This window comes from Galeopterus variegatus, unplaced genomic scaffold, assembly GCF_000696425.1.
Source record: "Galeopterus variegatus unplaced genomic scaffold, G_variegatus-3.0.2 Scaffold1191, whole genome shotgun sequence".
Classification (NCBI taxonomy): domain Eukaryota; kingdom Metazoa; phylum Chordata; class Mammalia; order Dermoptera; family Cynocephalidae; genus Galeopterus; species Galeopterus variegatus.
In genome coordinates, this window is record NW_007727302.1 from 227,592 (window position 1) to 249,719 (window position 22,128).

General features: G+C 48.8%; 2 protein-coding genes across 2 annotated transcripts in view; one reads left to right on the forward strand and one right to left on the reverse strand.

Moving 5' to 3' along the window:
• LOC103592652 (secretion-regulating guanine nucleotide exchange factor-like) overlaps positions 1-12,475 on the forward strand; it is a gene marked incomplete at its 5' end in the record, with an annotated part of 221,382 nt that extends 208,907 nt beyond the window's left edge. Inside the window, one exon of the mRNA XM_008575455.1 lies at positions 12,113-12,475. Coding sequence (XP_008573677.1) covers positions 12,113-12,378 — 266 coding nt within the window. The remainder of the gene's footprint in view (positions 1-12,112) is intronic.
• A 2,478-nt stretch (positions 12,476-14,953) lies between these two features.
• The window catches only part of KCNC1 (potassium voltage-gated channel, Shaw-related subfamily, member 1), a 46,761-nt gene continuing 39,586 nt past the window's right edge, over positions 14,954-22,128 (reverse strand). The window contains exons 3-4 of the mRNA XM_008575453.1: positions 18,057-18,245; positions 14,954-16,018 (exon numbers count right to left, since the gene is read on the reverse strand). Of these exons, the coding sequence (XP_008573675.1) occupies positions 15,954-16,018; positions 18,057-18,245 (254 nt within the window). The 3' untranslated portion in view covers positions 14,954-15,953. The remainder of the gene's footprint in view (positions 16,019-18,056; positions 18,246-22,128) is intronic.

The following is a 22,128-nucleotide window of genomic DNA, read 5'->3' on the forward strand; positions in this document are numbered from 1 at the left end:
TTTCTGGACCTCTCCCAGCCTCTGTTTCTTCATCCATAAAGTGTGATCAAAATACCTTCTTACCAGGGTTGCTATGTTAAATGAGATAGGTCATGCAAAAGCCCTTAGCGCCATATGTGATCATAGACAGGCCGCAAGAGAGTTAATTTTCTTTTCTGTCGCCTCTCCCATGGCAGCCGATAAGCCCAAAAAGCCAGCAGTTCTAGCAGAGAGCACAGAATTCAGAAAGACAGACTGTGGGGAGGATTTCAGTTGTTTATAAAACAGGCCAACACGTTTCCACCTCGTAAGTTCTAAATCCGTCATCCCTAGCTCCCTAGATCTAAGAATAGTCACCCGGTACAGCCAACATGCCACAGCATGCTCTCTCTGCAGGTGACTAAGGAAATGTGTCCACAGCAGCCTCAGCAGCCTCCTACTCCTGGGGAGTTGGGGTGGGGAGGGCTGGCCTCTGGCTCTCCCAGCTTGTCTGTTTCTGAACCTCACCCAGACTCAGTTTTGTCTTCCATATAGTGTTGATGCAAATACCTGCCTTGCTGAGGTGCTCTGTCAGATGATGCAGAGGAGGATATTGGAGAACAGTGGGGAAGCAGGCAGGTGGGGACCTTTTGAACAGTATTGCCCCACTGTGGGCCTCAGTTTCCTCTTAGGTAAAGGGAAAGAGATTGACAAAGAGAAATGAACAACCTTTTGAGCAGTGGGGTTCTAAAAGAGGTTCTAGAGCAGTCCCCAGCCTTGTAGCCTCAAACCCATCAATTCAACACTTTTTTATTTATCACCTGGACCAAGGCCATTCCTCTGTCTGGTTTGAAGGAGCCAGCCTGAAAAGTGTGTATTCCACCACTCTGCTCTTCTGCCTCCACCTTCCTTCTCTTTCTTATACATATCCATACCCACACACTTTTTTATTTATCACCTGGACCAAGGCCATTCCTCTGTCTGGTTTGAAGGAGCCAGCCCGAAAAGTGTGTATTCCACCACTCTGCTCTTCTGCCTCCACCTTCCTTCTCTTTCTTATACATATCCATACCCACCCACACAAGTTCTCCAGGATCAGAAGGACTTTTGACTTGTCTCATCCCAGCCTCTGCCGACCATAAGAATGCCCTCACCAGCTGGGGGCTTGGAACCTCCAGCGAGGCACCTGCTGTGTACCAGAGCAGCCTTCCAGTCATTGCAGCATTCTTCCTGATAGTGAACTGAAATCAGCCATTCCCAGGACTTCTTCTCCCCACTTCCATGGGCTCTCTTTTGGCGCTCTAAGAGAGAACAAGGCAGCTCCATTCTCTCACTAGCCATTCATTCGTTTGTTCCTTCATTTCCACCATGGTATTTATTGAGCACTACTGAGCACTACTGTATGCCAAGCACTGTTTCAGGTGCTGGGATACAGCAGCAAACAAAACAGAGCCCCTGCCCTCAAAGAGCTTGTGTTTTGCTCAGGAGAAATAGATAATAAAAGAAACAGTAAAACATAAAAAGAAAAATAGAGGTGAGGAGGTGAAGATGGGAATGGGGGTAAATTGCTATTTCATATAGATTTATCAGGAAAGGCCTCTCAAATAAGGTGACATATGAGCAAATAGCTGAACAACATGAGGGAGTGAACTTGTAGATTTCAGGGGCAGCAGCATTCCAGACAGCAGGAACAGCAAGTGCAAAGGTTCTGAGGCAAGTACTATTTGAAGAACAGTGAGGAAGTCAGTGTCACTATGGTGATGCCAGCAAAGTGGAACATAATAGGACATAACATCAGAGAAGGAGCCAGGGACCAGCTGTTCTGAGTAAGATGAGAGGCCATTGGAGGGTTCTGAGCAGAGCAGTGCCATGTCTAACTTAGGATCTAATAGGATCACTCAAGCTGCTATGTGGAGAATAGACCATAGGGGGCTATAGACCAGTTTAGGAAGCCCTCGCAGGAATACCAGTGAGTGGTGATTGGGCTGGAGAGAAACGGCCTGATTCTGGCTGTGTTTTGAACATTGCCTTCCTAAATCCCTCGTCCACAGGCCCTCATCTTTCTTATGTGGTGGACAGCCACAGCCTGCTCACTCCCTGTCTACTCCTCTCACCCCTTTCTCAGGGCTGCCATGGATCCTGGTCTGGAGGGGACCCTAGGCCAGCCTACTCTCTTTTCTGAGGCAATTTGGGCCACAAACCCAAAACATCTCCAGAGTAATTCTTTGGGTGAATATCCACTTTCTGATTCTGGAATAGCTTCTTCCCACTGCCTCAGCTTCTACCTTGAGGACATCAGTGGCCCCGGAGAGTGATAGATGGACTCATTATTGAAAGGGCCTGTCTTAATCCATTTTCTGCTGCTATAACAGAATACTACAGACTGGGTAATTTATAAAGAAAACAGATTTATCTGACTTATGGTTCCGGAGTCTGGAAAGACTAAGATTAGGGGCTGCATATGGTGTGGGCCTTCTTGCTGCATCACAAAGAAGTGGAAGGGCAAAGGAGCATGCAAGACAGAGTGAGAAAGGGGCCCAAACTCCTGAGGTAACTAACCCACTCCCATGATAACATTATTAATCCATTCATGAGGGCAGAGCCTTCATGACCTAATCACCTCTTAAAGGTCCCAGCTCTCAACACTGTTGCATGGGGAATTAAGTTTCCAAAACATGAATTTTGGGGGGACACATTCAAACCGTAGCAGGGCCCAGTGCTGACAGTGTCTCTTTCCTCAGTCATGCCCAATGGGGCCAATGTCTTCACAGCCATTCTTTGTAGGAGCTGCCACTCGTCTGGGTCAGCATGACCAAGAACAGAGACTTGCAGCTCTCTGTTCTTGAGGCCTGTGACCAGGAGGCTGGTCTGGCCACAGACCAGGGAATAGAGATAAGCAGGCAGACATAGGAGTGAGATTGATGACACTGGATCTCAGCATTACGTGTGTGTGCGCGCCCTTCCCCTACTGCTCTCCAAAGCAGGGAGCTCAGAAAGACTGTGGGCAGGGGAAAGGCCCAGATATATTCACTTCCACTCAGTAACTGTATCCTAAGTGCCTGTCCCATACACCTGAAGACTGATTGATGAGCCAGCCCTGCTCCCAGCACCCCACTCCCACCCCTAGCTCACAAACTGGTGAGACAGTTACAAATAGAAATACCTCTAAAATCAAGAGGAGTGTAATGTGTATGCTTAGAGAGGTCTGGGTACCATAAGAGCTCAGAGGAAGTGAAATTAACAGCCTTCCAGCAGCCCAGCAGGACCTAGCCCTACACCCAGACACAATTCACTTCTGCAGCAAAATAAACCATCAGGATCAATGAAGGCAGCTTAGAGTGGGCAAATTTCAATGGGTATTCTCTATGTAAGGCTGGTGATCTCTTATTAATCCTTCAAAACCCAGAATTACCCTCTGGAACTGTCAGGGACACCCATCTTTGTCCCCAGTCGAATATATCATCCTCTCCTCTATTCTACCTCTGTCTCTTAGAGTAATTGTTTGTTTTTTCTTATCATTTCCCTGTTTTATTGCTTTTTAAAATATTATAACAATGTACAACAGAGAAAATGAGGGTCACCCTTCCCCCATTTTCCCCTCTCTCCCTCAAGGACTATTCTCAGTTTGGGATATATTCTTTAGGATCTGTACACATAAAAATGTATAGAGGCTTTACATAACTCAAATCATACTCTATTTGTTCTGAAACCTATTTTCTCTTAAAAATGTCTTAGATACCTTCCCATGTCAGGCCATAGAGCTCTACCTCATTATTTTTAATAGCTGCATATTATTCAATAGTAAGGTCAAACCCTAGTTTCTTGAAATACTCCCCTACTGGTATATATTTTGGGGTTCCCCCAATCTTTTGTGATTACAAATACTGCTACAGTAAACATCGCTGCCTCCCTGTGTGCACATGCCATCATTCCCATAATCATCTTTTCCTGTGGACTGACTTCCCCAATGGACTGGGGACCCTGAAGACACAAACGGAATTTTTCTCTGCTCTGGGTCTTGTGTCCAGCACAGGGCCTAAGCCATAAAAGGCGCCCACATGATGAAATAAACTCAGTCTGGGCAAGAGCATGACAATGTGAACAAGCCTGTGGGGCTGGAACAGTGAGTTGGGAGAGAGGGGTAACCAAGGCCCAAAGGGACAGCCCACAGAGGGCCTCGAGAGCCAGCTAAGGGGCCTAGACAGGTGGGGAGACAGGAACTGTTCTATGGGAGGGCCAAGTCTGAGCTGTGTTTTTGCCTGATTTACCCCACCCAGGCCAGCAGGCCGAGCGTGAAGGATAGAGCAGCTGTTGCAGTTGTCCAGGCAGGAGAGGTGAGGACCTGTACTCCTTTCTATTCTGAAGTTACCACATAGACCCAAAGCACTTCAAGAGTCCTGAACTCTGTGTTCCTCACTCATTGTTCCTTGCTCACAGCACGACCCTAAGGACCATCCCACTGATTGCTGCCAGAAGGGTGGGATCCCTGTGAGCTTAGGTGGCTGGACACTCAAAAGTGTTTCCCAGATTTGCCCTGCTCTGAGGCCTGCTCCATCCACACTGACATGTACCAGCTTCTGAATCCAGAGCCTTCCTCTCTGTGAGAATGCTCAAACCTCCCCGCTCCTGTCAGCCCAGTATTACAGAACAGCCCTGGCAGATGGTCCAGGTCTGTGTGAGCACTTGAACAGCCAGGAGACAACATGAACCATTAGCTGCCTGACTTTCGGCGCCCATGCCTCCCACCTCTTCCACCATCCACCAGACTGGGGAGGAGGGCGGGGCAGGGCCTTCTGTGTCGGCTTCCTGGGGCCTCAGCCCCAGTGCTCACAAGGGCCTGCTGAGTTTCAGCTCCTCTGAAGAGTGCTTTCTCTCACCATCTGCAGCTCTTGCTTCCCATCATTGATCTTGTCCCCACACAGGTGGGCTGTGTGTTGTACCTTTTCTTAACTACCTGGCAAACAGTGTTTTTGCTGGAGAGGACAGTATAACAACAGAAGATGTCCTGGAGTCAGACTGCCTGGGTTTGAATCAACTCCGCCTCTCACCGGTTATGTCACCGTGCACAGTTCACATCACCTCTCTGGAAAATGGAGATACTTATTAGACTGTACCTCACAGACTTATTGCATGGATCCAGTGAATTAATACTTACAAAGTACTTACCATAGGGCCTGGCAGACACCAAGTATTCAGTGACTGTGTTACCATTTTTCACATGGTTTGAAACTAGTAAAGGAGCCTGAGATTTGGGAGTCCTGGATTCTAGTGCTGACTAGATTGGCTGTGTGACCATAGACAAGTTATTTTACCTCTCTGAGCCTAGTTACCTCATCTGTAAAAGGGAGGTAACAACGCCTCAGAGGGGTGATGTGGGAATTAGGATGATGTTCATATGAAACCCAGAAGCACCATCGCTAGGTTGCTCATCCTCGTGGTCAGAGATGGCAACTAGAACTCTAGCTATCACATCCACATTCCCAGTGATGGGATAGAAAGGGACAAAGAAGGGGCAAAGAGTCCCAGAAGCTATTACAGAGCATTTCAGCTTGAACCTCATCAGTCACACCCAGCTGCAGGAGAGGTTGGGAAATGTAGTCTTCATTCATTGTTCAGAGGATAACTAGGAGGCTCTGCCACACATGCTCAGGTGTTTGCCCCTCCCTGGCAAAGCCCTCCAGCAGAAATGCTGCCCCCTCCCTCACACTGGGCTGTAGTCCCGGCACCATAAGGTCCTGTGAGGACCCAGGCTGCCAAGAATCTCAGGCAGGTGCCACAAGGCCTGAACAGATTTGGGTATTGTGTCCAGCGTGTGCCAGGGACCCTGGCAGTCCTGAGGATCCACTGCCTACAGGACTGTTAGGCTGACGCAAGTGTGGTGGGCAGTGAGCTCCATCACTTGTCACAGCCTCAATTGAATGCCATGAGCAGGGACCTGAACTCCAAGGGACTAAGGAATCCCTTGGTAACTACAGGGCTCTCCACCCAAGGCTCGGTCACCTACCTCTGGGCAAGCAAAGCAGATTGCCATAAACCAGGTGGGATTTCATTGTCCTCAAGGACCTGGTGAGTGCCAGGTACACTGCAGAGAGCCCTGTGTAGAGCCAGGAATCATGCTCTAACTTACCTGTTTCAAAAACTGGAGATTCCATATTCCAGTTAGCTTAGGGAGAGGCTTATCACAGGCCACTCTCCTTCCTCTCACCTCTACATGAGAGCAGCCCACCTCATAGCATCTTGCTGAGTTCAGAAGGCCTTTCCGTCTTTACTGTGTCCCTGAAAAGGTGGCCCTAAGTGATGTGTGTCAGGGGAGGGAGGTGAAATCTATTGTAAAATGCTGGAGGATCTTGTTGCTTAAAGATGTCCTGCTGCAAGTACTTCTGTTAATGGGATAACCAGTCCAGTTCTTTATGCGTTCAACAGCCTGGTTTTTTTCTATAAGAGGTTTGTTTAAAGTATTTGGAAACCTCAAACTTCTTGTCATCATCCTAGGCCTTCCCATCTGCTACTGCCCCTTTCTCTCCTCTGTGCCTTTGGCCCCTGCCGTGGCCCTCCTTGCCTTTTCCTCCCCTCCTCATGGTCTGCTTCACCAGATTTGAGCTGTCACTATGTGCCAGGCACTGTGCTAGAGCATTAATCCTCCTCCTGATAACTCTGTGAGGTCGGTGGGGACCTAAGTGCCGTTTTCACACAGCTGTGTGGTAATGTGGGACCCAGGACAGCATAGCGTAGTTCACAGTAAGTACTATATATTGGGCACATACCAGGGGCTGGCAGACTATCACCAAATCTGATTTGTGGCCTGTTTTTATATGATGCTCCAAGCTAAGAATGGTGTTTAAAGGGTTGTAAAAAGGAATATGTGACAGAAATCCAATGTGGCCCTCAAACCTAAAATGTCATACCTGCCCTTCATAGAATAAGTCTGGCAAGGCTTAGTATATAAGATGCAGGCATAGCACAGATTTTAGAGCCACACTGCCTGGGTTCTGGAGCCTCAGTTTTATAATTTATAAAGTGAGAATAATCTATAAAGTGTGGATAGGGTTGTTAGAATTAAATGAGATAAAGCATATAAAGCTCCTAACCCCAAGTACTTTCTTTGGAAGTATTGGGTAAGATATTTCTGGGCCTTTGCCAGGCTTCTCGACCCAGTGGGCATGAAAGTCTTGGCTGCAGGTCTTCGGCAACCCCCTCCCCAAGTGTGGCTTCCTCAGAGCGTGTTCCCTTTGGCAGGTGGAGAGGGACCTGCCAGCTGCTCGTTGTGCCGTGTCCTGCTGGTAGGTCAGCTCTGCCTTCCTTCCACCCCCCATCCCTGCTGATGGTCAGCTGGTGCCACTCCCAGGGCCGGGCACAAAGCCCACGCCAGGTGCTAAACTGGGCCTGAAAGTACCAAGCCTCTTCCATTCTCCCCACCTCATGCCTCAGATCAACCTGGCTGAAACTCCTGCTTCACAGTAGGAGATGCAGCCTAGGGTTCATCCTCTCTGCATGTGTTTCCTCATTCATGGGCCAACCAAGCAAATATCTGTGTTAACCCAAACCCAAGCTTTTAGCCAGTGATTACCTTCCTACAAGAGAAAAAGAAAAGGAAGGGTAATCCCAGGGCCCAGCCAGCCTCCTCTGTTGAAAGTGGTCTGTAAAACAAATTTTCAGTGGATATTGAGTTAAATGTAAAGATTTAAAACTTTTTTTTTTTAAAGATCACTGGTAAGGGGATCTTAACCCTTAACTTGGTGTTGTCAGCACCACGGTCTCCCAAGTGAGCTAACCGGCCATCCCTATATAGGGATCCAAACCCGTGGCCTTGGTATTATCAGCACCACACTCTCCCAAGTGAGCCACAGGCCGGCCCTAAAGATTTAAAACTTTAAATCAATGAAAAATCAAAAAACAAATTTTTTTCTGATATGGATAGGCATAGGCTTTCAATTCTTACAAGCAATGGGAAAAATTGTAACATAAAAGATATAAATTTTACTACATAGAACCATAAACTTATGTATATCAAAAGATCTAAAACAAAAATGTAAGTCTAACTGAAAAATATGTCAGAGAAAGAATTAATATGCTTAAAATAAAAATCTTTAAAACAACAAAGCTTAAAAGGTAACAATAACAATAGCAATATTTATATAATACTATGTGCCAGACACCATTCTAAGTATTTTACACATACTTACTCATTCAATCCTTGTAAACAAGTCTATGAGAAAGGTTCTATTATTATTCCCATTTACCATATGAAGGAACTGAGGTTCAGAGAGGCTGAGTGACTCGTCCAGAATGACATAGCTAATATATCCTGAAGCCGGGATTTAAATCCAGGCCATCTGGCTCTTGGCTCTGAACACTTAAACTCTTCTATACTAACCAGGAAAAAGATATGAAGCAGACAGTACACAAACGAGGGAATACAATTATCTGAGAAACATAAGAATTATTTCTCAAATTCAATGGTAATCAAAAAAGCACAAATTAAAACAATGTGATACCATTTTTTGTCTTCAAATTAGGAAAATGTTTAAACATTATAATATTAGTAAATGCTGACAATGCTGGAGTAAGACAGAGACTCCTACACATTGCTGAAGTTATATTCAAGCGGCCTTTCTGAAAATAATTCTGGCAGTACTCAAAACAGTACTCAGGAGTCCCAAAAATGTCTGTACCCTTTGACCAGGAATTCCCATTCTAAGAATCTTATTTGAGAAAATAATTAGAGACGTAGACAAACACTCGTGTGTAAAAGATGTTTGTAGGAATGCTATATAAAAATGAAAAATTAGAAACAACATATGTATTAATAATAGGATACAAGTTAAGTAAATGGTTTAGTCTCCATAATGGTCAATTAGGCAGTCATTATAAATAAATTTTTATAAAAAAAGACAACATAAACCAAGTGAAGAGACACCACAGACTTCTGAGAGAAGACACTTAAAATGCACATAACAACAAAGAAATATATAAAAAAAAGAATACGCAAAGAAAACTTCCAAATCAGCAAAGAAAAGACAAACAACCAAGGAACAAAATAGGCAAAGGATATAAATTGGCAATTCATAGAAGAAGCAACTAAATGGCTAATAAACGTAAAGCATGCTCCATCTCACTAGTAGTCAAGGAAATGCAAACTAATTAAGTATATTTATCAGAATAGCAAGAGTCTAAAAGGAAAAATATAGGGAAGTAAATCCATATCCATTGCTGATGGGAATATAAATGACTGCAGCCGTTATGGAGAGCTATTTGGCCATACCTAGCAAAATTAAACATGTGATTGATTCCCACATAACTCACATGCACTTCTGTGGATCACCCTGCATAAACACCAGTTTATACAAGGAGACATGTTCAGAGATGTTTATTCCAGTACTGTCTATAGTAGCAAACACATTAGTGCAGACGATCCCCAACTTACAATGGTTTGTCTTAATGATTTTTCAACTTTACTATGGTGTGACAGCAATATGCATTCAGCAGAAACCATACTTCAAGTACCTATACAATTATTCTGTCTCTCATTTTCAGTACAGTATTGAATAAATTACATGAGCTGTTCAACACTGTTATAAAATAAGTTTCGTGTTTGTATTAGTTCATTTTCAGTTGCTTGTAGAAGAATACCTGAAACTGGGTAATTTATAAAGGAATGGAATTTATTTCTTACAGTTTCGGAGGCTAGGAAATTCCAGATTGAGGGGGTACATCTGATGAGGGTCTTCTTCCTGATGGGGACTCTCTGCTGAGTCCTGAGGTGGCATAGGGCATCACATGGCGAGAAGGCAAGAATGTGCTAATGTGCTCTCTTCTCCTTATAAAGCCACCAGTCTGTTCCTATGATAACCCATTGATCCATTAACCCATTAATCCATAAATGGATAGTACATTCATGAAGGCATAACGCTCAAGGTCCAATCACCTCTTAGAGGCCCCATCTTTCAGATACCGTGTTGGGGATTAAGCTTCAACATGAGTTTTGGAAGGGACAAACATTTAAACCGTATCAGTGTTAGGTCATATTGCCCACCCATAAGCTAATGTAAGTATTCTGAGCATGTTTAAGGCAGGCTAGACTAAGCTATGATGTTTGGTATGTTAGGTGTATTAAATGCATTTTCCACTTAAAATATTTTCAACTTTTGATGGGTTTTTGGGGACATAACCCCATTGTAAGTCAAGGAGTATCTATATTATTGTTGCATAATATTATTATATATTATATATTAAGTTGTTATAAAATAAAGCAGCACAGTGATTATTATTAAAGAACCATCCATCAGAAGGGACATGCGTAAGTGAAATGTGATTAAATATAATGGGATACTATGCACAATTGAAATTAAAATAATTGAACTAGATCTATAGCTATCAGCTCAGACAAATTTCAAAAAACAATGCTGAGTATGAAGAGCAAGTAAACGAAAAAAATACGTATTTGAATGATACTATTTATGTAAATCTTTAAAACAAACTAAAAATATTACATAGTATTTAAGGACACATATGTATAGGAAAATATACAACAAACATGGAAATAACATACACCAACTTGAAAATAGTGATTACTTTTGAGAGGAGGGATGTCTGGACCCCGAAGCCCGTGCAGGTTCTGCAGTTGTCATCAGGGCTCCTCGTGGGCTGTGGATCTGGCCACTCCCTGGCGCTCTGCCAGCTGCCAGCACATCCTGCCCTGGAGATCCAGGACCCCAAGGCTACCTACCCTTCCCCACATGCTGCCGAGGACCCCGAATCTCAGGAAGCCATGGACAAAGAGAGAAACTGAAAGAAAAGACAATCAGAAACTTCATCCCAAAGCCAATCTGACAGGTCCAGAAATGAGGAACTGTGATAGAGAACTTTTAATAAAGTGGTTTTTCTCACCAAAAGTTTTCCCAGAGGATCACTTTGTTGGGTTGTAGGGTTGGCTTGAGAAGGACTCAAGAGGTGCCGATGGTTGCGCTGACCACAAAGCAGAATGATGGGTAAAAATGTGAGTTGAGGCCCTAGGAGAAGGTCTGACACCTAGGAAGAGGTGACGTGATGGATGGAAACACCACGGATTGTCAGAGTGACCTGGGCCTGAATGCTGGCATGGCCACTTTCTGGCTGTATAACTCTGAGTTTGTCCATTCTTTTATCTATTTATTCAACAAACACGTATTGAGCACCAACTGTGTGCCAGGCACTGTGCAAGAGATAAAGCAGTGAACAAAACATACACACTCTTCCCCTCACCATAGTGTACAGTCTAGTGAGGGGGGTGACCGTAAACACATCACTACACAAATTACACATCACTACAAAGTGCAAGGTCCTCATGAGGGAAAAGTACAAGGGCAACAGCAAGAAGCTGATTTGGATTGAGTAGCCAGTGAATCTTGCCTCTGAGGAACATTTCAACTGGAATTAAAAGGATGACAAGGTCTGGAACCCCAGAAAAGTGAGGACTTTGAGAGAAAGGAAGGCCCTACATGGCATATTTAAGGAACTGAAAGAAAGCCAGAGTTCTGGATGGAATGAGGGAGGGGGAGAGTTGTGTACGGTGAGATCAACCAGATAGTGAGGAGCCAGATCACTCAGGGCCTCATAGGCCAAGGGAATGCCTCCTTAAGGACAGTGGGAAGTCATTAAGGGCTTTTAAGCAGTGGAGGAACACATGGATGGATTTGTAATTGTCAAATTGATGCTCTCTGAAGATCAGAGTGGACGGTGAGCAGCCCAGTTAGTTGGCTATTGGCATGGCCCAGATAAGAGAACATGGCAGTCTAGATCAGGGTGGTGGCAGCGGAGTTAGAGAGATGTGGAGAAAGATTGGAGATACATTTGGAGGCAGAGTCAGCAGGTGTTGATGATGAATTGCCTGTGGGGGCGCGGTGAGAGTAGGGAAGGGCCGAGAAGGAAGGCTGAGGGTGGGACAGGAACAGTTGTGGGTTGGTGGGAATGGGAAACACTGGACCAAGAGCAGACTTGGGTGGGGGAGGAAAGCAGGGGAGTGGGCAGGGACAGTGAGCATACCACCAAGTGTCATTGAGCTTTGATTTCTTCATTTGTGAACTGAGGTATACGGTGGTACCTTCAGCCTCAGGGTGAGCATTTCAGCCCTGTTGTCCAAGACCATTTCTACAGCAGTCTTCCCTGTCCTCCACAGGTGGGGCATGTTACTCTTGGGGCTGGAACGAGCATGGCATGTGCGGAGATGGCACCGAAGCCAATGTCTGGACCCCGAAGCCCGTGCAGGTTCTGCAGTTGTCATCAGGGCTCCTCGTGGGCTGTGGATCTGGCCACTCCCTGGCGCTCTGCCAGCTGCCAGCACATCCTGCCCTGGAGATCCAGGACCCCAAGGCTACCTACCCTTCCCCACATGCTGCCGAGGACCCCGAATCTCAGGAAGCCATGGACAAAGAGAGAAACTGAAAGAAAAGACAATCAGAAACTTCATCCCAAAGCCAATCTGACAGGTCCAGAAATGAGGAACTGTGATAGAGAACTTTTAATAAAGTGGTTTTTCTCACCAAAAGTTTTCCCAGAGAATCACTTTGTTGGGTTGTAGGGTTGGCTTGAGAAGGACTCAGGAGGTGCCGATGGTTGCGCTGACCACAAAGCAGAACGATGGGAGGCTGTTTGCCCAGTGTCTGGGGTTCAAGGAGACAGACATCCTTTCTACTCAGCAGATGAGAATGAGGGGTTAGGCCCTCACCAATAGACGTGGGAAGCTAAAACACCAGCAGGAAGGTCAATTCTAGAACACCTTCACCAAGGATGGGTCCTGGTAGCAGAGGAAGTGCCCAGTGAATGTAAATGAATGAACTCATCAGTATACCCTTGGGGTCGCCATGGGTGGGGAGATTCAATGAGTGGACTCTATGATCCCCTCATCCCTACCCATCCTCTGCTTTTATCCCTTTCACAAATGTTTGAGAACTACGCTGTAGATATCATAACCATTCTACAGTCAGTTAATGTCAATGTCATCCGCCTGGTTAGCTAATGAGCTGTAGGAGCTAACTTGAGAAAATAGCCACTCATTTTTAAAAGTTATTTTTTTCTCTGATCAGAAAAAAAAGCAAGTCAGCCTTCTTATTCCTCCTGTGGGAGGAGGAAAGGAAAGAGAAGAGGTGAGTGGGCCCCTGTTGTGTGCTCACAGGTCTTCAGCCTGGCCCCTGGAGTGATTGTTGAAGGTCGAGTACGTACCGGATGTTGGTGGGATGCTTCCATCCCTACCTACCAGATTCACTCTCCCCTGCTGATCACAAGCACCCCATCTTCCCTTGACATCCCCACCACCCCACCTGGGGGTTGTGAGGGCCATCAGAGCAACCTCAGATGAGATTGTGCTTAGGGATGGTGAATCTAGGCCTAGGGCTCAGAATAAAGCCCTCCCACCTTGCCCCAGGTATCCACCACTTCAGGGGTGAAGAGTCTTAGTAATGAATGGCAGTTGGGAGTTAGCAAGTTAGTCTGGAAATGGTGGGGTGTTAGAGGAAAGGCATTCCAGGTCCTCAGTCGCATATGTGTTAACTGCTACAAGTTCAGAATTTCAGAGTGAATGGAGCACAGAGGGAAGTGGGTGCAGGGAGAGGAGAGGCTAGAGAGGCTGGTGGGCCTTGTAAGTCAACTTAAAGAGCTTCCGCTTCATTTTAGGGTAACGGGGTGTTTGAATGGGGGATTGAGGTTGACCAGCTGTGTGTGTGGGAGGCTTGGAGCAGGATGTGAAGTAGCCCCTTCCGTCATATTCATGTGCTTCATGACCGTGCAGGAGGCCAGGTCCTGAGGGCCTCATTTCCTTATCTGTAAAATGCCATGACCTTTAGGGACTCTTCCCAATGAACATTCCTGGAGTCTCTAATTGATAAAAAGAGAATTGGAACCCTGATCCTCCATGCCTCCCCTGCACCAAAATCAAGTGAACAACCAAAGCAATTCAAGCTCCCTAAGGAGAGTGCTCTACCCCTTCCAAGATGCCTCCAGGCTGAGAGAAGGGTATTCAATGAGGAGGTCCTCCAGACTGAGCCCAGCAAGAGGACAGCTAGGCAGGGCATCCAGACCTTATAGTCAGACCCCTGCCTCTGGCTCCATCAGATTAAGGAACAGCTCTAAGAGGGAGGTGGCCATGTTCTGAATAGGGGGCTGGGAGCTCCAACATGGCCAGATTCAACTGTTCATCAACATGGCATGATACACAGGGAATATCAGGTGAACCCTTTAGAGGATGTGCTGGTCTTAGGTCAAGTCCTTGAATGCCCTGTGCCTTCTGAGAGATGCCTCCCTCCCCCAACCCAACAGTATGTGCAGCCCATAGGGCCACCCGACCCACCCAACCTGCAGAGACCAACTTCTTCCTTAGAGCCTGGCTTTCCTCCTGAGAGAAAACAGCAAGTGCCTTAAGGTGGACCCTTGAGACCAGAGTAGCCAGGGCCCAGGTTTACCTACCCAGCCACAGCAGACCAGAGGCCCAGAGCAGAATCGCGACACTGCCTGAAGGCAATAAAAACCCAAATCCATGCTTCATCTCAAAAGTCAGCTTTTTATTATTGGGGCCAGGGCCCAGGGAGGGGGAGGGTGTTGAGCTATCATTGCTCTTTCCAGGAAATGTTGTGAGCTGCAGTGAAAGCTCGAGATGTTGCATTTTTTTTTTTCAACTCAAGCATGTGTTTTTCAAAAATATCATCCTTTTCTCCCCCCCACCCAACCCCCCCACTAATTTTAGAATCAGACCAAAGCCAAGCTACTGTCCTCTGTTTCTGTTGGGAAAATACTATATTTATTCGAGATGCAATTTTTTTTTTTCAACTCAAGCATGTGTTTTTCAAAAATATCATCCTTTTCTCCCCCCCACCCCACCCCCCCACTAATTTTAGAATCAGACCAAAGCCAAGCTACTGTCCTCTGTTTCTGTTGGGAAAATACTATATTTATTCGAGATGCAGAAGTGTGTCTCTGCAAACCTCCGATTGCTTCAGGAAAACAAATCTGCTTTAGACTATACAGAAACCATGATACAAAATTTATTTCATGCTAGAGTCGCTTTGCATAACATTGGGCATGCAGTTTTTTACTCTGAAGTACTAAATTGCATACAATGCCAGGTTGTGTCTTAATAAAAGTGGAGGAGTTGCTCCTCCCATGGTCCTGATCTTTTGGTGCTCTACATCCTGGTTTTAAAGTAACACTTGGAAAATCCGTATGGTGTTGATTATTTATTATGAACAATTTGTTATGAAAGTTGGTCACACTGGATCTACGCACTGATAAGATGAGAGAATCGACCTAGACTGGCCGCTGTCAGGGGTCTTGGGGAGACGTCCGGTGGGTCACAAGCATGCCAAACAGAGAGGGAAGAAGGCGGCAGTGCGAGTTTCCACGATTCTATTTGGAGCAAAGTTCTCAGTTTCTGCATGAGAGATGAGCTACGAAGGTGAGGTCAATATGACCGATGACTGACCGACTGCCCTTTTTGGAACCTTTACTCTCGATCTTGTGTACAAAAAGGGAGACAACCCATTCTCCATCCCCGTTCTTCCTCCCCTTGCCCCCCACCCCCAGAAATGTACAGGTTTCTACCGAATGTCGTTACAGTTTGGCTCCAACAATGTGTGTAAAAGTAAAGAGTTTTGAAAGAAAATAAAGACTTTTGCTTTTTCTTTTCATTATTGTTGTTTAGGGTAATCATACAGTTGCAGGGGTTTGATGGGTTTGGCTTGCTGGGTTTTCTGTTGAACTTCATGCAAGTCATGCTAAGGAACCCCTCCACCCCCCCTCCCCAAATAAAATAAAATTTTAAAAAATGAAAAGAAGGAAAAGAAATCCTCTACGGTCAGTTACCATTTGGCCGTAGGAAAAGCTACGTCCGTCCTAGTACAATGCCTGGGCCACTCGGACTCGTCCGGCAAACCTGCATGGCGTGAATTTACTCTGTCCGAGGGTGAGGAGGGGCTGCAGGTCCACCCAGATGCTTAATAGCCACCAGTGTCCTCGGCCAAGCCGCCTGGTCAAGTCACTCTCACAGCCTCTGTCGGCATATACTTAGCAATGACAGGGCTTTCTTTGCAAAGATCTGTATGTAAAGAATACAATTAACACTTGAGCTTCTCTTCTTGGCTTTCCCATCCCGCTTGGTACTTAGTTCTTAAGGAAGGAGGAGGAAAGACAGTACAGCCACATGCAGAGGCAGGCAGATTCTTCTCCAGCTGGCTTGGATTTCCCATGCAGTGAGCCAGCCTAGCACGCCTCTTTCCCTCCTGGGGGAACGGGTTAAGTCCCTAATTCTTCTCCTACTCTGAACATGGATTCAAACACCTGCAGGGCTTATGGCTCAGAATTAGCCTGAGAAAAGCAAGTCCTTGGCGGTTGCCATGACTCCATGACTCCATGACAATGGGGGCCAGGTGGATGTGGGTGGGGAAACTTAACCCTTGGCACCTCTCAAACACTCCCGCACCTAAGCCCCTGTGGAACTGGGGAGTGGGTATCACCTCTAGACAGTGGTTGCTGCTGGGTTCCCTAGCCACTGCAGGGAGATGGGGCTGCTTCTGTCCCACACTCCCTGGGCTTCTGGAAGCACAGTAAAGAGACTCTCCTGTCTCTTCTTTTAGGCCACGCTGATAAATCCAACAATCAAGGAGACAGGCAGCCCATGAGACCTTACTAGGCAGGACACAGCCACTGGGAACGGTCTACCTGCTCTCCTTCTCACTCCCCAGGGCTGCCCCTGCTCCTGTGCATTCTAGAGCCTCCACCTGGGAAAAAAGCCAGTTGCAAAGGGGAGCATCAGGCCCATCCATGGAGGGTGCGAAGGATGGGGCCCTCCCCAAGGCCTCTGCCATGCAGAACCATGCAGGGTGCTACACCATGCTGGGGTCCGAGGGACCTCCAGGCAGGCCACAGAAGCAGGGCCCAGCCTAGACCAGGTGGGCACAATTAAGCACTAGTGACCAGAAGGACTTGCCCTCATCTCAGTGTAGGCTGCCTCTCCTGGGTTTACTTTTGATTTTGAATTCTGTTTTCTCCTTGTGTATGGTTTAACCACTTCAAATATTGGAGCAGTTGCGAATGGCCACAGGCTACCCTAACTGCTGCTCTCCAAAACCCAACTACTTGTCTGACCCAGATTGCTCACCCCAGTCAGCATGCATCTGTGTGAGAGCGTATGGTGCTCCAAGACATGCACGAGCTGCCCAGCCAGTCTGCTGCACCAAGAAGGGCTTTCTCCGCCTTCCAGGCCAGACCAATGCGTGGAGTCTTGAGTTAGGGTGCTCTGGGCCCCCACCCCAAGCCTCTCCCCAGCCCGTGCTCAAGCTCTAGTAGAAGCCTTCCTCTCCAGCAGGGTCACCTACAGTTCTGTGTGAAAGGAGACCTTGAGCAGACAGGCCACCACTGGTCTCAGCCTTCACCAACCACAAGTGGTGCTGACCAAACCCACGGTAGTGGTCAGTGGGCACTGGGGATGGAAGGAACTCACAGAGTCTTGCTAAACCACCTTCTCTTGGCAAGTTCTCTATCTGCCACTAGCAATATTTTGACTGGAGCACACTTTACCTGTGTAGGGACAATGGCCTTACACCCAAGCTCTGAAGCCACCTCTCTCTTCATCCCTCCCTGCCCACTGGCCCGTGGATTCTCTTTAAAGAATGCTGCTTCCAGAATATACATTTTGGGTAGCTAAGCCCACAGGGTCCTGGTCAGGCCAGGCCACCCCACCGCCCTCCTCAACCAAAGGAGAGGAGAGGTCTCTTGGCCTTCTGGACCTGACCTGTCATCTGCCAGAGCTGTCTGGGGGAGTCAAGGCTCCTCCTCATCCCTGGGACCCCCTGCCTTGGGATCATGGCTGTCATCAACCAGCCTGTCCCAAGCCCCTTAGCTCAATATCAACCCCCAGCTTCCTGGGCCTCAGGTTCTCTCTGCCAGCCTGACATCTGCTTAGGGGACAGGGACTCAGACCTCCAGGGGCTGACCCTGGGGGACTCCCTTCATCCCTGCCCCCTTGGTGTGCCTGCCTGCCCCTCAGCACCCCTCACCCGCCACCCTGCCCACCCATCTGCAGGAGCGCGAGGTGGGCCCAGCCGATGAACAGTGCTCCAGCTTCCTCTACATACCCTTTCTCATTCCTCCACCAGGTGGGCACGCGTACTCCCCAGTTGATAAGAGGAAGCAGGGTCCGTATCTCTCGCGGGTGCCCGAACGCGTAAAGGGCAGGCCCTCATCGGGAGTGAGGGCCTGGTCTATGTGGGGGCAGTCTTCGTTCGCCAGCGCGGCCTTCGCCACCTCCCCATTCAGTTTGGAATCTTCAAACATATAAGCAGAAGCTATTGAGACACTGAAAACTGTTTAGTTGGTGTGGGGGATAGGCCAGAGGTGGGGCATTGGCAGAGGGCAGCCCATCCCTGAGGATGGAGAAGCAGGCATTGAGCAGGGCACGAGGCTGGGGATCTCAGCTCATTCAGGCAGCCTGGGGGCTGCCATGATGCTGGGAGGGAGGGACTTCTGGGTTTGCTCAAAGTTTGCAAAAAGATGAGTTGGTGATGGGCCCAGCAGGTGCAGTGCTGGGGGCTGGGCCCAGGGCCCAAAGGGGTCGATGACACAGGATGGTGTGGATGCAGTCATGGGGAGAGGGCCAGACACAGAGCTCAGGGGAAGACAGACAGACAAGCAGAAACACTCCAGTCCAGAGAGGCAGCCTTTTTGGACCTCTCTGCTGCTGACCAGAGCCTGTCACCCATCCACATCTGGCCAGTTGCTTAGGCTGCCCTAGCTCCATCCAGACTCATCCAATCAGCTGTTGATAAGAGGAAGCAGGGTCCGTATCTCTCGCGGGTGCCCGAACGCGTAAAGGGCAGGCCCTCATCGGGAGTGAGGGCCTGGTCTATGTGGGGGCAGTCTTCGTTCGCCAGCGCGGCCTTCGCCACCTCCCCATTCAGTTTGGAATCTTCAAACATATAAGCAGAAGCTATTGAGACACTGAAAACTGTTTAGTTGGTGGGGGATAGGCCAGAGGTGGGGCATTGGCAGAGGGCAGCCCATCCCTGAGGATGGAGAAGCAGGCATTGAGCAGGGCACGAGGCTGGGGATCTCAGCTCATTCAGGCAGCCTGGGGGCTGCCATGATGCTGGGAGGGAGGGACTTCTGGGTTTGCTCAAAGTTTGCAAAAAGATGAGTTGGTGATGGGCCCAGCAGGTGCAGTGCTGGGGGCTGGGCCCAGGGCCCAAAGGGGTCGATGACACAGGATGGTGTGGATGCAGTCATGGGGAGAGGGCCAGACACAGAGCTCAGGGGAAGACAGACAGACAAGCAGAAACACTCCAGTCCAGAGAGGCAGCCTTTTTGGACCTCTCTGCTGCTGACCAGAGCCTGTCACCCATCCACATCTGGCCAGTTGCTTAGGCTGCCCTAGCTCCATCCAGACTCATCCAATCAGCTCTGCTTCATTCCCTACTGGGATCCCATCTGATCACTTGATTCCTGCTGTCCCCCCCAATATCCTACCTGATCACTCAACCTGCTCCCCACCCATGCATACCCAAACTGGTCAGTCTGTGTGCCCCATCCCCCATGCAGACTAGACCTGGCCACCTAGTCTCCTCTGTCCCCATTTAGACCCAATCTGGTCACTCTGTATGCCCCATCCCCTATACAGATTAGGCCTGGCCATGCCGTCTCCTCTGTTTTCCACGCAGACCCAATCTGGTCACTCTGCATGCCCTGTACCCCTTACAGATTAGGCCTGGCCACACAGTCTCCTCTGTCCCCATGCAGACCCAGCTCGACCACTCCATCTGCTCCATCCCCACACAGATCTATGCCCAACACTCAGTCTGCCTGGATCCCCATGCATATCAAGCCAGTGTCTTCCACCTGTGCTGCCCAGCGGGTCTGGTCAGCTTGCACAGGCACAACAGGGATGTACGCATGAGGCCGTGACAGCGGGACATGGATGTGGGGGAGCTCCCATTCCTGTGTCTCCTCTTGTCAGTGTCCCCGGCAAAGCAGAGCAAATGATGTGTAGAAGACAACAGCAGCTGATGGACTTGGGTGGGGAAAATTCAAGTCTTGGCCTCTGTGGTAGCCTGGGAAGGAACCTGAGAGGAGTTCTGGGGCACATTTGGTAGGGGGCAAAGTGTAGCCAGAGCAAGGAGCTCTGTCTCTCCAGTTCCAGGAGCAGAGCCCTGGAAGCCTGTGGAGCTAGCAGAGGTAGCTCTGACTGGCCCTTGCCTCTGCCCTGTTACTCTTGGGGACTGAGCCTGCCCCACACTCTCTGCCCCCAAAGCAGACTCTTTCTGGCCACGGTGGAGCCTACTCAAACACTTCATCTGGGGCAAGAGCCTCAAGGGCAAGCCCTTTTGTGGAAGAAGGAAACCAACATGGGTGTGGCCACATTAAGGGAGGCTGTCTGAAAGACTCAGAGGGAAAATGCTGGAGACAGTTCCCACCCGATTTGACACTCTCTTGTGATCCTGTTCACATCATGTAACTACACGCAGAAGTGATCCTTCTCCACGTGCACATACTCAGCGTGCGCGTGGGTGGGACCACCCCCCCGTGTACACATCATGTCACTACAAAGAGGCAGTCAGTCGAAAGAGAAATGGACCAATCAGGTTTATTCATAAAGCAAATCCAAAAAAAAATCCCATCATAATTTTGGAACTTAAAAAAAAATCTCTCGTACAAGATGGCAAAGCATTTCACGTACAGTGTGTTTCTTGACAAATCCCAGGGGCTTCACTCCTCCACTTACTCTGAACCAGAAAGGCCAGTTACCAAGGTAACTCTGACACCACGTGACTGGGGCTGGGGGCTCCCTGGGAGCTGGGGGCTGTCTAGCATGCGGGGGCGTGTCTGCAGGCACACACGTGTGTGCACACACACGCCCGGTCCTGCCTCCCAATCTGGTTGGCCCCTGTCTTCCTTCCCAAGGGTCTCTGGGCTGAGGGAGGAAAGCATCGGGAGAGCGGAGAGGAGCGGTCTGGAGGGGGAAGTGGATGAGGGTGTGCAGGTGGGGCCCATAGTACCCTGCTTGAATTTCCTTGAGGGGAAAATGCTGGGTCCTCCCAGGCAGCGTTTCCATCTAGGGGCAGTGAGGACCTGCTGTCTCTTTGTAGGCCATCATCTGTCAGTTCTTGGCCAGGGGATGGGTCAGAGCTGGGTGCCCCTCTCTGCCTCCACCTCCGTGGAGATGGTGCAGCCTGAGACCCCTCCTCTGGCTCTGTCCACCAGTCCCCCACTCCCCTGGGGCTCCCAGCTCCTACCACCTTTAAGAAGCCCAAAGTTGGGGCTGGTTTTCACTGCAGGGGTGGGGGCAAGGAACAGCCATCAGAGAGCCCGGGGAGGTGAGGGGGTGAGAGCTAGGTACCTTTCCCTCCGTGGGGGATTCACAGGACACCCCAGACCCTGCTTTTTCGCTCTACTTTGACCTTTGACGAGGGGACTGTGATTGGGTGGGGTGTTTAAGTCTTGCTCTGTGGATGAGCCCAGCCTCCCTGGGCTGTTGATTTGTCTGCAGTTTGGGATGCTCCCAGAAACTGGGAGTCTTCGCCCTCCCTAACTTCAGAGGGGTGGGCGGAAGAGAGAGACAAAGGAGGGGCCAACTGTCTAAATCTTGGGAACCCATGAAAAGGGCCACAGCTGCGAGCTCACCTAAGGCCCCCCATCCTCCTGCCCCTGCTCCACCCTTTGGATGAGATGGCAGCTTGGAGCCTTGGTTCCCGCCTGCTTTCCAGAAGCCTGGGGCCCCACCTCCCTTGGTCCAGGGCCCCCAGGCCCCCACTAGACCCACAGGCCTGCAATGATGAAATGGCAGCATGGGCAGCGTCTCAGAGATGGTTTCCAGGCTTTGAAATGGGCTGAGATGAGCATCCGTGAGGGGGTCATTTTTTTTTAAACTTTGGAGCAAGGAGAACCAGCGTCGCTGGGCCCTCAGCCAGCAAGACTGGCCTGTGTGCCCCGGTCTCCAGGTGCCACTGACGTACTTACTGTTCACACCAGCAGTGGGTACCGGGGGCACACGCAGGGCTGGGGTGGGGTGGGGGGTGGCCGGGCATTTCCTTGGGGTTAGCCCCGAAGGATCTGCCCAGCTGGGACTCAGGGGAAAACGTCCCGGGCTAAATGGGGACAGTCTGTGAGAGACACGAGCAGAGTACAATCACGAGAACCGGCACAAGTCATGCAACA